Below are 16544 nucleotides of genomic sequence, written 5' to 3' on the forward strand. Positions count from 1 at the left end.
AAATACTGGTGCCTTCCAGTCCTAACCCAGTTTCCTCGAAGGCGAACGGTAGAACTGAAACAACAAAACAACAACAAACACACACACCTGGAAACCACCCGGGCCCTCCCCTTGTCCCCAAAGGAAAAATCACCAGGGCAGGTCGTGACCACTCCCTCCCTTCCTCTTAAAAGACACGTTCAGGTAAGACCAACATTCTTTTTCCAGAGGAAGGGAGGAGTGGCCACATGTGGGACATGCCCAAGCTTTGGTCCCAGGGAGGGAGAACAAGAAACCATTAAGGCCCAAGGGGAGTATCAGCTGCCACCCTCTGCAAGACCCTCCGACCAAAGGACACGTCCGCCGAAGCGAAGGCATCCAGATGATAATGTCGGATGAAAGGCGTCGGAGAAGCCCAAGGGGCTGCACGACAAATGTCTTCAAGCAGGGCCCTCGTGTCCCATGCCACTGTGGTCGTGGCACTCCTAGTAGAATGGGCCGTGATGCCCGACGGGGCCGGACGACCAGCTGCTCTGTACCCCTCCGCAATGGCCTGACGCAACCAACGGCCAATGGTGGCTGAGGACACCCTAGAACCTAGCGTCCCCGGCTGGAATGAAACAAACAAGGCCTCCGACCTACGGACCCCCTCGGTCCGCCAGAGGTAGATCCGCAGAGTGCAGCGCACGTCCAACCGATTCCAGAGCCTCTCCCTATCATTGAACGGGCCCGGACAAAAGTCGGGCAAGACGATCTCCTGAGCCCTATGAAAGGGAGTGTTCACCTTCAGGATGAAGGTAGGATCAAGGCGAAGCACCACCCTGTCCTGGTGAAAATGGCAAAGGTCGTCCCTGGAGGACAGGGCGCCCAGCTCTGAAATACGCCGGGGGGGAGGTAACCGCCACCAGGAAAGCCATTTTCAGAGACAAGAACCGTAGATGAACAGACCGGAGAGGTTCGAATGGGGCCCCCGTCAAAGCCCTGAGGACCAGGGGAAGATCCCATGTGGGGAACCTGTGGGTGGGGGGAGGCCTGAGATTAGCCGCCCCCTTCAGAAAACGCTTGATCAGGGGAAGATGGGAGAGAGAAGACCACCCCACACAGCCCAGGACTGAAGACAAAGCCGCCACCTGGCGGTGCAACGTATTCTGTGAAAGCCCGTTGTCAAGGCCCTTTTGCAGGAAGTCCAAGACGATGGGAATAGTGGCCCTGTCGGGAGAAATGCCAAGAGGAGAATACCACCGGACAAAGACCGCCCAGGTGGAATTGTAGATCCAGGTCGTTGAAGGACGCCGAGATGTCTCGATGGTACGAATGACCCCGGAGGACAGATTAGTCCTCAGTAGCCACTGTTCAAGAGCCAGGCGGTCAGATGGAGCCACTGGGGCTCCGGGTGAAGCAGGACCCCCTGCTGCAAGACCACCTCCTCCTGTGGAATCCTCCACAGAGGAGCCACCGACAGCTGGACTAAGTCCACGAACCAAGGCCTCCTGGGCCAATAAGGGGCCACCACAATGACTAGAGCCTTCTCCGCTACCACCTTCCGGATGGTCCCCGGAACGAGGGGAATGGGAGGAAACGCATACAGAAGGCCTGAGGGCCACCTGCTCCTGAGGGCGTCTGTGCCCTCCGCAGACCTGGACTGGAAACGGGTGAAAAACCGGGGAAGTTGTGAGTTCACGGGTGAGGTGAACAGATCCACCAGAGGAGTGCCGAACCTCTGACAGATCCTCTGAAACAATGACGGATGGAGTTGCCACTTGCCATTGACCAGAGTCGCCCGACTCAGCCAATCCACCTGGACGTTAGAGAGCCCGGAGATGTGTTCCGACACCAAGGACAACAGGTGCCTCTCTGCCCAGGCGCCCAGTCTCAGAGCCTCCAGCCAGAGAGCCCCCATGACAATTGATGTGGGCCTTGATGGCCACATTGTCCATCAGGAGAAGCACGTGAGGCCCCTCCACTGAGGTCTGAAAGTGTCACAGAGCCAAGCGGGCCACCTTCAGCTCCAACCAATTCATGTTGTGGTGGAGATCCGAGGTCGACCACCTGCCCTGAGCCATCCGGGAACCCACCAGCTACCTTGACCCCTTCCAGTCCGGCTTCAGACCCGGTTACAGCACAGAAACCGCTTTGGTCGCATTGACCGATGATCTCTGGAGGGCCAGAGATGGAGGCCATGCGTCCATCCTGGTTCTCCTTGACCTCTCAGCGGCTTTCGATACCATCGACCATGGTATCCTTCTGCGACGACTGCGGGAGGTGGGGGTGGGAGGCACTGTTTTGCAGTGGTTCTCCTCCTACCTCTCGGACAGGTCGCAGTCGGTGTTGGTGGGGGGGGCAGAGATCGTCCCTGAGGCCCCTAAAATACGGGGTGCCGCAGGGTTCGGTCTTATCCCCCCTGCTATTTAACATATACATGAAACCGCTGGGCGAGATCATTCGGAGGCACGGGATAAAATACCATCAATATGCGGACGATACGCAATTGTATCTGTCCGCCCCGTGCCAACTCAATGAAGCGGTGGACGTGATGAACCAGGGTCTGGAGGCCGTTAAGAACTGGATGAGCGCTAACAAACTGGTTCTCAACCCGGACAAGACCGAGTGGCTGTTGTGTTTCCCTCCCAACAATTTGGCTAATGTTCCATCTATCAGGCTGGGGGGTCAAATTTTATACCCCTCAGATAGGGTTCGTAACTTAGGAGTCCTCCTGGATCCACAGCTGACTCTCGATCATCATCTGTCGGCTGTGACCAGGGGGGCATTTGCCCAGGTTCGCCTGGTCCGTCAGTTACGACCCTACCTGAATCGGGAGGCTCTCACAACAGTCACTCGAGCCCTTGTGATCTCTAGGCTGGAATACTGCAATGTGCTCTACATGGGGCTGCCCTTGAAGTGCATCCGGCGACTGCAGTTAGTCCAGAATGCGGCCGCGCGAGTGATAGTGGGCGCACCGCGGTTCGCCCACATAACACCCATCCTCCGCGAGCTGCACTGGCTACCTGTTGATCTCCGGGTGCGCTTCAGGGTACTGATGACCACCTTTAAAGCCCTTCATGGTAGTGGATCTGAGTACTTGAGAGACCGACTTCTGCCGATTACCTCCCTCCGACCGATAAGATCGCACAGACTGGGCCTCCTCCGAATCCCATCCGCCAGTCAATGTTGACTGGCGACTACATGGAGGAGAGCATTTTCTGTTGCAGCTCCGACCCTGTGGAACGATCTCCCCATCGAGATACGCACCCTCACCACCGTCCAGGCCTTCCGCGCAGCCCTCAAGACCTGGCTCTCCCAACAGGCCTGGGGATAAGTCTCTAATTTGCCCCACCCGAGTGTTGAATGTTGTATGCAAGTTGTGTTTTTATTACTTTATTTGTTTGTATATTGTTTATTTTGATTTGCACCCCCTCCCTGGTGATTGTAAGCCGCCCTGAGTCCCCTCAGGGAAAAGGGCGGCCTATAAACCCTAATAAAATGAAAAAAAATGAAAATGAAACCAGGGCCCCCCACCCAAACAGACTTGGTGACGGTCACCCTGTCCGGCTCCCAGAAGCAGCAGCCCCGCTGAATGGCCGGGGAAAGCCACCACCCCAGTGAGACATGGACCCCCACCGGGAGGTGGAGGGTCCAAAGAGAATTGCTCAATCGCCCCCCTCTGAAAAGGGATGAGCTCCCACTGGAGAGGCCAAATATGAAGTCTGGCCCACGGGACTATCCCAATGTGTCAGCTCCTCTCCATTAGTTAATTAGGAAAGAAAGACCACGAGACTCCATGCGTAGAAATCAAATGTACTTTTACTAATTAAGAATGGTTAAAAGGCAATGCGAAGCGAAGTCTGATTAATTAGGCGCGAAAGCAGTTGATATATAGAATAGCCCATTCCCCACCCCTTGGCATCACAGTCCCAGTCCAATCATAAGCCTTCCAAATGTCAGGTGCAAGATAACTTCAAAAGGCATCACGAAGATGGAATGTCAATGCCGTTAGACCTGGCGGGAAACACCCACGCATGCGCAGTCCGATCAGTCGGTGAACTCCAGAACCTTCCACCAGCACAATGAGTAACCCCTCCCAAATACCATGCCCTCCCTCCCCGTTTCATGGCAGCTGAAGCGATAGCAAAGCAGAAGCTGACACAATGCAAGAAACCAATAACTGAGATAGAGAGAGGATCGAAACTAACCGACTTCCGCAAACGCTTTCTGCTAGTTGACGCAGGCTGCTCTGGCATTCCTGGGACAGATGCACTACCCCCGACACGGAGTCTATGACTGTCCCCAGGTGAAGAATGCACGTGGAAGGGGAAAGGTGGCTCTTGGGGAAGTTCACCGAGAAACCTAGGCTCTGAAGACTCCAGATGGTGAGCTGAAGATCCGAAATGGCCTGAGGAAGAGACCCTGCCTGAACCAAGACATCATCTAAATAACATTGGAGTCTCACTGGGATGGAGCGCAGATGAGCCGCCAGGGACACCAGAACCTTCGTGAAGGCCCAGGGAGCTGAGGCCAGCCCGAAGAGAAGAGCCCTGTATTGGTAGTGACGGTTCCCGTGTGAGAACCTCAGGAACCTGCGATGACCGGCCAGAATCAGGATGTGAAGATAGGCCTCTGTGAGATCCACTGAGGCCAAGAAGTCCCCCTTTCTGATGCCCTGAAGGATAGATTTGAGGGAGGACATTTTGAATCGCCTGTACACCAGAAAATGGTTCAGACGTTTGAGGTCCAGAATTGCCCTTCAGCCCCCCGTCACTGCCCCTTCATTTAATAACCAGGAAAGAAACCACTCAACTCCATATTTCAGAATTAAGTGTACTTTTACTGGCTACAAACGATTAGAAGCAAAGCAAAGCAAAGCAAAGCTGAATCTGAATAAAAAAGCATGAAAGCAATAGATATCAATACATGTTTCATTCCCCTCCCCTTGGTACCCCAGGCCATAGTCCAATCATATTTCACCCAACTGTCAGGTGGGAGACATTTTCAAAAATCATCATCAGGATGGAATTCTGGACAGTTGGCCTCGGCGGGAAACTCCCTTCCTTCCACATGCGCAAAGAGACGGTGAGAATAACTCCCTAATAAACAATCCTCCAGTACAGAATGATTCCCTTCCCAAATACCATGCCCCCCCTTCCCGTTTCAATCGCAGCCAAAAAGCAGCAGCGAAGCAGAGGCTGACACCCCCCAAGCTCTTCGGAACCACGAACAGGTTGGAGTAGTGGCCCAGGCCCCGTTCCTCTAGAGGAACTGCCTCCACCGCCTGAATGTTGAGAAGGTGGGCGATGGCCTGATCCATCAGGCGGCAGTGCTCCAGGTTCCAGGACGGATGGAACGACCTAAAGAGATTCGGAAGGGTGGAGAGAAATTCTAACCTGAGACCGTGACGAACTGTGGCTCAGACCCAAGCGTCTGACGTGATCTCGTCCCATCGATCCGCATAGAGGGAAAGGCGGCCGCCGATGGGACGACTCGGGTTCGAGTCACTTCCCTCTGCAGTAGGGACGGCCGCCTCCATCAAGAAAGGGCCGCCTGGACTGGTGCTGGTTTCTGTCCTGAAAGGGCGACCTGGGAAACTGCCTGTCAGAGCGGAAAGAAGAAAAACGCTGGTTATAGTCGTAATCTGCAGCCCTATACTGCGGCCTACGGTAAGGATGAGACCTAGTCTCGGGCTTCTTCGCGTTAGATGGCAGAACCTTCTTTTTGTCTTTATTCTCGACCAGAATGGGGTCGAGGGCCTCCCCAAAAAGATTAGGCCCCTTGAACGGAGCGGCTGCCAAATTCTACTTGGCCTTGTTATCCATCTGCCAGTGGCGCAGCCATAAGAGTCTGTGAGATGTGACCGAAGTGGCCAAGGCACTGGACGCAAACTTGACCGTGTCCAGGGTCGCATCAGCAGAAAACTGGGAGGCCACCATGATCTTGATTAGATCCTGGTGAAGCCGCTCATCCTGGATGGGAATGCGCTCCTGGAGCTGCTTAAGCCACATGACCGTGGCGCGGTTGAAATAAGAAACCGAAGCTGCGGACTTGATAGCCCATGCAGTGGCATTAAAATTCTTCCTCAAGGTGAGCTCAGCTCGCTTATCCTCCGGTTTCAATTTATCCACTGCATCTCCCGATACCACCAGAGAGACGGAGACCAGGGCGGCCACCGGAGTGTCAATGGCTGGCAACTGAACGGCCTGAGTAAAAGTCTGCTCCATGTTATAGTGCCGGCGGTCATTACTCCCAGGAGTCGAGAAATTGGAGGGACGTGCCCACTGGTTGGTCAGGACATCCATAAACAAGGGAGGAGCTGGAACCTCCTCCTTGTTTGTGGCCGTGGCCGAAAACAGCCATGTCAGGATACCTAGGTGGGGGCACCGAAGGGTCCCCAATCCCCACATTGGTGGTCTTCCTTGCCTTGCTCAAGAGAATCTTGAACATGGCTGGGACAAAGAGGCCTGCAGAAGAGGGCTCATCTGAGGGACCCGCATTCTCATCATCCGAGAAACCCATGTTCTGGAGGTTCTCCTCCCCCATGATCGAAGCTTCACTAACCATGGAAGGAGAGGAAGCATGAAGCTGGGCCCTGCCCAGGCCCCCATGCCTGGAAGAAAAAGAGCCTTTGTCCCGCTGGGCAATGCCCCGCGAAATGGCAACAGAAATAAGCCTTTTGATACCTTCTGGTAAATGCTCCAAATCCTCCACATCCCCATAAGAAGAGCTAGGCCTCTGGGGAGCCAACCTGCGAGAGAAGCAAGGTCCTCTGGAAGTACCCTCTAAAGGGTCTGCACCGCCCTTCCCCGTATAACCTGGAGACATCGGAGAGGGAAAGGGAGACCCCCCCTTCACCTAGAAGAGGAGAAGGCCCTATCTGGAGAAGCTGAGGGAGAAGAAGGGTTGAAGCCCCTAGGGGAGGAGTGCCCAGAAAAAGGCCTGAGTAGAGTCCTGGACCTGTCTCTAGAACTAGGCCTTGAAGCCTTGGCCTGCCTCTCTGACCTGGCAAAGGTCTTCTCAATGGCCTTGTGCCTCCTGGCCTCCTCCCTAGTGGAGGCCCTAGATGTGCTCTGGGCCGCGCCAGGCCCTGGAATGGGCACCTCCTCGGGCCCCTGCGCCAAATTCCCCACACACCCCATCGGGCCTTCCATTTGGCCCTGGGGAATTTCCGATCCCTCCTCCATGCCCCACTCACGTGTCCGATGCAGGAGGAGAAGGAACAGGCTGCTGTAGGCCCCACCGGGACCTGGACCTGCTGGGCCTAGTGGAGGATCAGGAAGAAGCTGCTCGTAGTGGAGCCTCCTGAACAGCTGCAGAACAAGGCAAAGGCCTTGCGCACGTGGCGGCAGCCAAAATGGCGGAGGCAAGAGAGCACCAACGGCAAAAGCGTGGCTTGGCCTGGCTTCCAGTGGCCGACGCCACTCCCAACAGTGACGGAGGGAGCACACAGGCACGCACTCCTCACCCCCAAACCTCTCTTGAAGCGAAATTCAAAACGGAGCCATACGGCAGCCGCCCAAAGCGATCGGCAGCTCCGCAGTCAGCTGGCGCGCACTATGACGCCGCTGAAATCTCCAAAGGCCAACTTCAGGGCTCAACCCCGAACGGAGCTGCCCTCCCTGAAGCTGCACCTGGAGCTGGCACCCCCGCAATCCCGGGGATAGGGCTGAGGCTCCGGCCCCGCGGGGGAGAGGCTAGATGCCCCACTGGGCCCTCCCCAACTGCCTGAGGCAGAGGACTGTCCCTTGGGGCCGCAGCAATGAGGATTCAGAATTTGAAGAATTTAAAAGTACCCAATTAAGCCAAATAGAAAGCCAGATTGCATTAAAACAAAGCCTTCCTATGGAATATTCTCAACAGTACTTGGACCAAGAAAGACTGAGAGGAAACTGGGCCAGGATTGGAAGGCGCCAGTATTTAAGAGTTTGCTCTCAGTCTTTGGACCAACCAGGCTTTGAGAATACCCACACGTGACCACTCCCTCCCTTCCTTCCTCTGGAAAATGAAGCAAATATACATTCTGCTACAATCCAATACCAAATTACATTTAAAAACATTTACTTTCTTAACAGAATTCATCTATAACTACAATATGCTAAGTAGCTGGTTAAGGTTCTTAGTCATTATTTTGCAATCTCAGTGGTTTTAGTTCAGTATTTTCAAAATAAGTTCCATTTGTTAAATTGAATTAATAATAAGAGTTTAAAGAGCCTTTAAATTTACAGTAGAGCCCTTTTCAAATTAATAAATATAGGAAATAAATTAACCTGAATGTAGAGCACACCCTTGAAAGTGAATGTAGAATTGGCTGCTACAGCATACAGCATTTTTGTAACATGATCGTAACATTTATAATTATAAACCAAAATTGTTACAATTTCATACATTTGTGAAAGCAATTTGCTTTCTCCCTTCTTAACCTTTTGGCTATTTCTTCAAGCTATAATCTTCAAACTGTAATATTAAATGTATTCCGCATCTGAGAAAACACAATTTTAATAAGTTATGAACTTGGCTGTGCAAAGTAAGTTAACATAAACTTTGGCTTTTGCTTTTTTTGCCTGCCAAAAATTGTGTACTTGCCAGTGAGTTTTGTAGACCAAGAGATTACATCCACTTATTTTAATCGCCTTGCACTTTTCTCCCACCAAATAGGTTAGATTATGATTAAGGGTATCAACTGATAGATGACGATCTCTGTGAATTTATGTATTTGCACTGTAATCTCAACAAAGATATTCAACCAATGAATTATATCTGCAATGGGCAAAAGTTTTGGGATATGAGATTTTAACATCAGAAGTGGGGTGGGGGGACAATAACCTAAACTCTCCTCAAAGCAATAAACTGGCCACATCCCAATGGACCTTTTCTTTGTATGCATACACCCCACTCCACAATAGCCAGGGGGGAGGGACTTTTTAAACAGACATGCAAGCATTACAAAAGATGGGAATGCTTTAAGAATTGAAAGAAAGCTGCTTCATTATCAATAACATGCATTACAAGAGGCGTCCTTTCCATAGCTGTATTGCTAATAAAGCTATTCGTGTATACAAGTAGCTCTCAACTTTCCACATTTCATTTAGTGACCATTCAAAGTTACAACAACACTGAAAAGAATGACTTATGCCTTAGTTTTCACACTTACAAGCATCCATCCATGGTCAAGTGATCAAAATTCTGATTTGGCAACTGGCTCATATTTATGACCGTTGCAGTATCCTGGGGTCATGTGATCATCTTTTGTGACCTGAGAAGCAATGTCAATGGGGAAGCCAGATTCACTTACCAATCATGTTACTAACTTAACAACTGCAGTGATTCATCTAACTGCTCTGGCAAGAAAGGCTGTAAAATAGAGCATAACTCCATTAACAACTGTCTTGCTTAGCAATAGAACTTTTGGGCTCAATTGCGGTTGTAAATCAAAGATTACCTGTAATGGCTAAAACCAAGCTGTGAAGTGGATTTTTCCTCAGGAGTTCCTTGCTCTTGCATATAAAATGGGGTGGAGGGTGAAATTCCAAATGTTAACCCCCAAATTGTAAACCAAGAATAAATTCTCAAACAAAGATCAAATATTCATGTGCTAGCAGTATTAATATTTTCCTCATATTTGGACTAGACAAATAACATAAGAGATGCCAGATAGATATTGGTTAACCTACAGAGGATGTTATTTATAGACAAGAAAAACAAGCATGTGTCTGTTTCCATCCATTTTTGGCTCAAAGTAATCATTTATTAATCAGAAGAGAACAACTACAGAAGCTTACATGTTTCAGAGGGCTTTGTTAAATTTGCTGACTCTCTCTCCTTGGTGGGCCCTTATTTTATTTACTTGTCAGAAATCTAGTTTAAGAGCAACAAGAACCACAAGTTAAATGTGGTACTGGCAATATCTTATGTTGAAAATCTCTCTATAAAACTGAGGGCTGACGGGTGGAGAAGATGCATACAGGAGGATGGAACTCCTTTCCTTGTGAGCCTTTTCTCCTAGCAGTTAGTTCACAGTTAGTTTTGGCATTGGCACATGGAAAAATAAATGACAGACGATCAGCTCTCCCCTCCAGGGTTCTCCATTATACTTCTGCACTGTGTTTGTGCTTTGGCAGGTTTAGGCTTGAACAGATTCGCCAGCACTATATTTCATTCAGCCTCACACGTTCCAAAATCCTAAGATGTAAAAATATAACTGTTTTGTATCTGGTTATATCATTTCTGATCATTTTCTAAAAAGAGGCATTCTGAAGCTGAATTCAAGGAAAACTAGTTACCAAGAAGAACAAACAGCAAATACTGAAACCCTATTTTCCAGGAAATCAGAATAAATCATAGCTGATGTGGGAGTTGCAGTTGCATCATTGTCAGTCAAACACCATGTCAGCCTCTGCTTTGCTGCTGCTTCGGCTGCCATTGAAACGGGGAGGGAGGGCATGGTATTTGGGAGGGGACTGATTGTTGTGCTGGAGGAAGATTCTGGAGTTTCTACTGCCCGTCTCGTACTGCGCATGCGGAGGAGGTTTCCCACCAAGGCCAACGGCACCGACATTCCATCTTGGTGATGCCTTTCGAAGTTATCTCGCACCTGACACTTGGGAGAACTATGATTGGACTGTGCATGGGATGCCAAGGGGTGGGGAATGGGTTATACAATATATCATTTACTTTCGTGCCTAAATAATCAGACTTCGCTTTGCTACGCTTCTGTTCATTAATAATTAGTAAAAGTACACTTGATTTCTATCAATGGAGTCTTATGGTTTTCTTTCCTGATTATCCAATGAAGGAGTGCTGACAATAAGCAAAGTCTCATACACCCCACCAGGAGTTTCAACCTACCGTGGGGGGTGCACTCACAAGAAGGAACAAAGAAAAATGTCATTGCATGCGAGCGATGAAGAGGAGACTGAAGGGGCAACTGCAGACCCATCTTTACCTGAAAGTCTGGCTGGCCTAAAAGTAGAAGAGCCTACGGTTCGCCCCCGATGGACTTTGGGAGTTGGGCAAAAAGAGGAATCTGAAGAATTGGATGCAGGAGTCACCAGAAGGAGACTGAAAAAGAAACCAGCTGAATGGGAGGAAGCTGGGGTCGAGGATTACAGATTGTCCGAGGCGAAACGGCTCCTTGAGGAGGCTATGACTGAGCGAAAGACCCGAGGGAGAGCGATGGAAAAGGAGCAAACGGAAGAATTTGAACAAAGGTACTCCATGCATAAATTTAGGGAGGGTGAAGAGGCCGAGGGAGGTTGGGAGCAAGGAAACCCAGAACCAGCCTCCCCCTGCCAGCCAGGGCTGCTGCCAGAGTAGGGGGGCTCCCCAGAAGACGCCGAATGGCAAAAGTCCCTCCCTTAACAGTAAAATATAACGGTGATCCCAAGAGGTTGGGGCTATTCGTCATTCAAATTTGGAATTATATGGAAATATATGGTCCGGATTTAGAAACGGATGAAAGTGAGGATGATTTTACTTTCATTGGAAGAAAAGGCGGCCGATTGGATGGTGAGCTTACACCAATGCAATTCCCCTCTCCTGAGGAATTTTAATGACTTTATGGCTGCACTGAAGAGGTTTGATGACCCGCTGATTGAGAAACGCGGGAAGGTGAATTTTATGGCCCTAAAGCAGGGAAATAGACCAGTGGCTGAATATGTTCAGGATTTTCAACAGCTATCAGCGTATATGAGGGGGTGGTCAGAAGAGGCCCTCCTGGATCAATTTGCCTTGGGGGTGAATGAGGACATTTACCAGCAATGCGTTAACAGACACCTTCCCAGACATGTTGTTTGGTACGAAAATGCAGCAGACGTTGAGTTAGATTTGGCTAGACTTCAACGCGCAAAAGAGAAAGAAGCGGAGAGGTCGCCCCCCCCCGCCCCAAAAGCCCCGTTTCGCATCAGGAGTGAAAGGAGGTAAAGCTTCGCCGGCAAGACCAAGCCTTTCACGTGCTTCCGTTGTGGGAAGGGAGGCCATCGCGCCGTGGATTGCCGCGTTAAACTAGCCCAGATCGCTCCACCCCTTACCAAGAGGGAGGGAAAGGCCCCGGGGAAGAAGAAAGAGGCTGCGTGCGCTGCTGAGAATGTTCCCCACCGTTTCCAGCTGGAGGAGGAGGAAGGGGACGTCACCACCAGCTCTTCTGATGATTCCGATGATGACACCTCGCATCGTTGGGTGAGTTCAAATAAACGCCCCATGTTAATCCCAATTGAGCCTGAGGGTGCCACTTGCTGGTGAGACGGAACAGCTTTCAGCTCTCCTGGACTCCGGCTGCTCCAGATGTATGATTAGTCCAGCAATGGTTGAGAAGCTGGGCTTGAAGTTAAGGACTTTAAAAAACCCTATTGTGTTTTGCCAGATCGATGGGTCCATTGCAGGTGGGGGCCCAGCCCATTTTTACACTGAACCTCTCGAAATGAAGATGGGAACCCATCTAGAATTAATCTCTTTTATTGTGGCACCTGGGATGGACAGACGCCTTATTTTGGGACTCCCCTGGCTTCGTAAATGAAACCCTCGCATTAACTGGAGGGAGGGATGGCTGCGCATTCGAACCAGCACAGCCCCAGACGGGGAGGTCGAAACCTCAGAGCCTACTGGCTCCAACCCCACTTTGGCCTCCAGGGGCCAGGAGAGAATTGAAGGGGAGGAGAAGATTCCAAAAGAATATTGGGACCTGAGAAGAGTTTTTAGTGAAAAATCTTCCGATAAGCTTCCACCCCACAGGCCCACTGATTGCACCATCGAGATTTTGCCTGGGGCAGCGCTTCCAAAAACACAAATATATTCTATGTCACCCAGGGAGATGGAGGAGATGAGGAAGTTTATTGACAAGAACTTGGAGAGGGGTTTCATTGAACCTGCCAGACCCAAGGTGGCTGCCCCTGTACTATTCAGAGAAAAGAAAGATGGCTCTCTTCGTCTTTGTGTGAATTTTAAAAATCTTAATTTGATCTCATCCCAAAATCTCTACCCATTGCCTCTGATGAAGGATATGCTGGCCCAGCTGGGGAAGGGCCGCATTTTTACTAAACTGGACTTACGGGAGGCATACTATAGGGTCCGGATTAAGGAGGGAGACGAGTGGAAGACAGCTTTCAACTGCCCCCTGGGTTGTTTCCAGTTCCGTGTAATGCCGTTTGGCCTGCAGGGGGCGCCTGCGGTCTTCATGCAGTTAATTAATGAGGTTTTGCATGACCACCTCTACAAGGGCGTTATCGTATATTTGGATGATATCCTTATTTACACGCAAACACGTGACAAACACGTCAAGTTGGTCCACACAGTATTAAAGAAGCTCCGGGCCGCAGAACTTTATGCCAAGTTGTCCAAATGTGAATTTCACCAGGATAAAATAGACTACCTTGGCTATCGTATCTCCCACACAGGTGTGGAGATGGACCCCGCTAAAGTCAAAGCGGTCACTGAGTGGGAGGCGCCTCGTACACGCAAGCAGTTGCAGAAATTTTTGGGTTTTGCCAATTTTTATCGTCAGTTCATCCCTTCTTTTGCCAAAATAGCACTTCCCATCACTAATTTGTTAAAGTCCAAAGGTGGGCCGAAACCCAAGCCTAGCAAGCATTGAATTGGACCATGGAGTGTCAAGCTGCTTTTGAGAAGTTGAAATGACTTTTTGCCGAGGAGCCGGTTCTGAAGCACCCGGACATGGACAAGCTGTTCGTAGTTCAAGCTGATGCCAGCGACGTGGCGGTGGAGGTCGTATTACTTCAGACCAACGACCAATGTAAATTACAATCTTGTGCATGCACCTCTTGCAAACTCACTGACACAGAAAGATGTTGGGCGATCTGGGAAAAAGAAGCATTTGCTGTTCGTTGGGCTCTGGCCACATGGCGTCATTTCCTGGAGGGCGCTAAGCACCCGTTCGAGGTGTGGACTGACCATAAGAATTTAGAGGCTTTGAGAACTCCCAGGAGACTTTCCCCTAAACAGATGCGCTGGGCTCAACATTTCAATCATTTTAATTTCACCCTGAAGTACATCCCGGGGGGAAGAACTTCATGGCTGATGCTCTGTCCAGACTCCCTCAGTACAACTGCTCTAAGCTCAGCGTTGTCCAGCCCGTTGTTCCCACGTCAAGCCTCGCTGCTCCTGTGGTTACTAGACAACAAGCACGCTCTAAGATAGACATGTCTCAAGATTTTCTTTCTGATCTCAAGAAGGCCCTTCGTCATGATGATTGGTTCCAACAGCATCAAAGTGAATGCACCATGAGAGATGATTTGCCATGGATTGGGGCGAAGCTTTACGTTCCTACCTCTCTTTGTTTAGTGGTTCTCCAACGGGCTCATGATTCCAGGTTAGCGGGGCACTTTGGGTTCGTGAAGACACTACATCTTGTCAAATGGCAGTTTTGGTGGCCCTCTTTGAAAAAGGACATTGAGCTTTATGTTGCCAGCTGTCCCGTTTGTGCGGCCGCTAAACGCCCGCCTGGAAAACCACAGGGTTTGCTCCAGACTGTAGCTCGCCCTGTCACCCCGTGGAAAGAGATTTTTATGGACTTCATTGTCGAACTTCCTGAGAGCCAGGGGCACACGGTCATATGGGTGGTTACTGACTTGTTCTCCAAGCAAGTTCATTTTATACCTTGCCCAAGGATTCCTTCTGCGAAAGCCCTCGCTAAACTATTCATTTATCATATTTATCGTTTGCACGGGGTGCCTGATCGCATCATTTCTGATAGGGGCGTGCAATTCACCTCAGTGTTCTGGAGAGAATTTCTTAAGCGCATTGGCTCCGCCCAGGGCTTAAGCTCCGCCCATCACCCTCAGACTAATGGGGCTTGTGAGAGGACTAATTCTGTTCTGAAGCAATATTTACGTTGTTTCATCAACTACCAGCAAGATGATTGGGTGGACTTGTTGCCGCATGTGGAGGTGGCTTATAATAATTCTGTACATAGCAGCACTGGTTTCACCCCTTTCCGGGTGGTGTCTGGCCAGGATTTTGTTCCTATTCCCGTAGTTCCTCGTGAGCAGCCGCAAGTTTCATCGATCTCTGAGTGGAGTGATCGTTTACGGCGTGCTTGGCCTTTGGTACTTCGGGTTTTAGACGCTGCGCGTTGCGCACATAAGAAGCAGGCTGATAAGAAACATGCTAAACCTGCTGATTACATGTGGGAGATCAAGTTTATCTATCCACAAAGTTCCTTCAAACTACACAGAAATCCAAGAAGTTGGGGCCTAAGTAAGTGGGCCCGTTTCCCATCATCAAGGTCATCAATCCTGTTTCGGTTCGCTTGCAGCTGCCCAAGCACCTCAACCGTGTGTATCCTGTTTTCCACGTTAATCTCATTAAGCCTGTTCATTTTTCACCTTTACGTCCGCCGGTGGATCCGCCACCTGCCCCCCTATTGATTGATGGTGAACAGCATTTTGAGATTCGAGAAATTTTGGACTCTCGCAAACGGCGGAATCGAGTTCAGTACCTGGTGGCTTGGAAGCATTTTCCCCTGTCTCATGCCGAGTGGGTGGATAAGACTCATGTCCAGGTCCCCGAGCTGCTCCGCCAGTTCTATTCTGCTTATCCTGACAAGCCCTAGTTTTCCGTGCTTCCTGACTTTTTCTCTCCCCCCCCCGTTTTTCCTTTTCCGTTTTTTGTTGTTCGTCTGTTTGTTTGTGTTTTGTCGTTTTCCAGGTCTGACCGCCTTTTTCCGGAGGAGGGCCGGATGTCAGCCTCTGCTTTGCTGCTGCTTCGGCTGCCATTGAAACGGGGAGGGAGGGCATGGTATTTGGGAGGGGACTGATTGTTGTGCTGGAGGAAGATTCTGGAGTTTCTACTGCCCGTCGTACTGCGCAAGCGGAGGAGGTTTCCCACCAAGGCCAACAGCACCGACATTCCATCTTGGTGATGCCTTTCGAAGTTATCTCGCACCTGACACTTGGGAGAATTATGATTGGACTGTGCATGGGATGCCAAGGGGTAGGGAATGGGTTATAAATATATCATTTACTTTCGTGCCTAAATAATCAGACTTCGCTTTGCTACGCTTCTGTTCATTAATAATTAGTAAAAGTACACTTGATTTCTATCAATGGAGTCTTGTGGTTTTCTTTCCTGATTATCCAATGAAGGAGTGCTGACACAGCACTTCATCTCAGGCATTATAGATCTGAAAGTGTAGCTGTGCTTGTTGTTCATGAGGTTGTTCACCCTTATTTTTAAGTGAAGGACTGTAACTCAATTAAAGAGAATATATTTTACTTACAGGGTAAAGTTTCAAACCCATAACTAAAACTGGGGAATCCTCTGTGTGAAAGAGTTCACCATCCCTCCAGACACTGAATGTAGATCCTGGATGGAGGAATCAGTGGTCTCACTCAATATAAATAATATTCCTCATTCACTTACTCATCCCTCAGCTCTGGATTATGTACAATATTCATTAGTATGTGCTTTAATAATGATTTTGTAATACTCTAAAACAGGTTATTGTATCTTAGAAATTCATAAAACCCAGATAAAAATAATCTGATGATTAGTTTGCTCCATAATATAATAATGTGATAAAATGTTCTATGTGGATTTCACTGAAAAACAAAGATTTTGCTTTCTTAATA

At 49.6% G+C, this 16544-nt stretch overlaps 1 protein-coding gene across 3 annotated transcripts in view; it reads right to left on the bottom strand.

Moving 5' to 3' along the window:
* RNF11 (ring finger protein 11) overlaps positions 1-16544 on the bottom strand; it is a 41604-nt gene that overhangs the window by 7129 nt on the left and 17931 nt on the right. The window contains exon 1 of one of the 3 annotated variants that reach the window (XM_087719685.1): positions 5358-5495. The exons of the other annotated variants lie outside the window; for them this stretch is intronic. Coding sequence (XP_087575811.1) covers positions 5358-5414 — 57 coding nt within the window. The 5' untranslated portion in view covers positions 5415-5495. Of the gene's footprint in view, positions 1-5357; positions 5496-16544 lie in introns of those variants that run through there. 3 annotated transcript variants of the gene reach the window in all.

Source organism: Thamnophis sirtalis, unplaced genomic scaffold (genome assembly GCF_051295495.1).
Source record: "Thamnophis sirtalis isolate CommonGarterSnake01/CBP01778 unplaced genomic scaffold, rThaSir2_p1.2 scaffold_7, whole genome shotgun sequence".
NCBI lineage: Eukaryota > Metazoa > Chordata > Lepidosauria > Squamata > Natricidae > Thamnophis > Thamnophis sirtalis.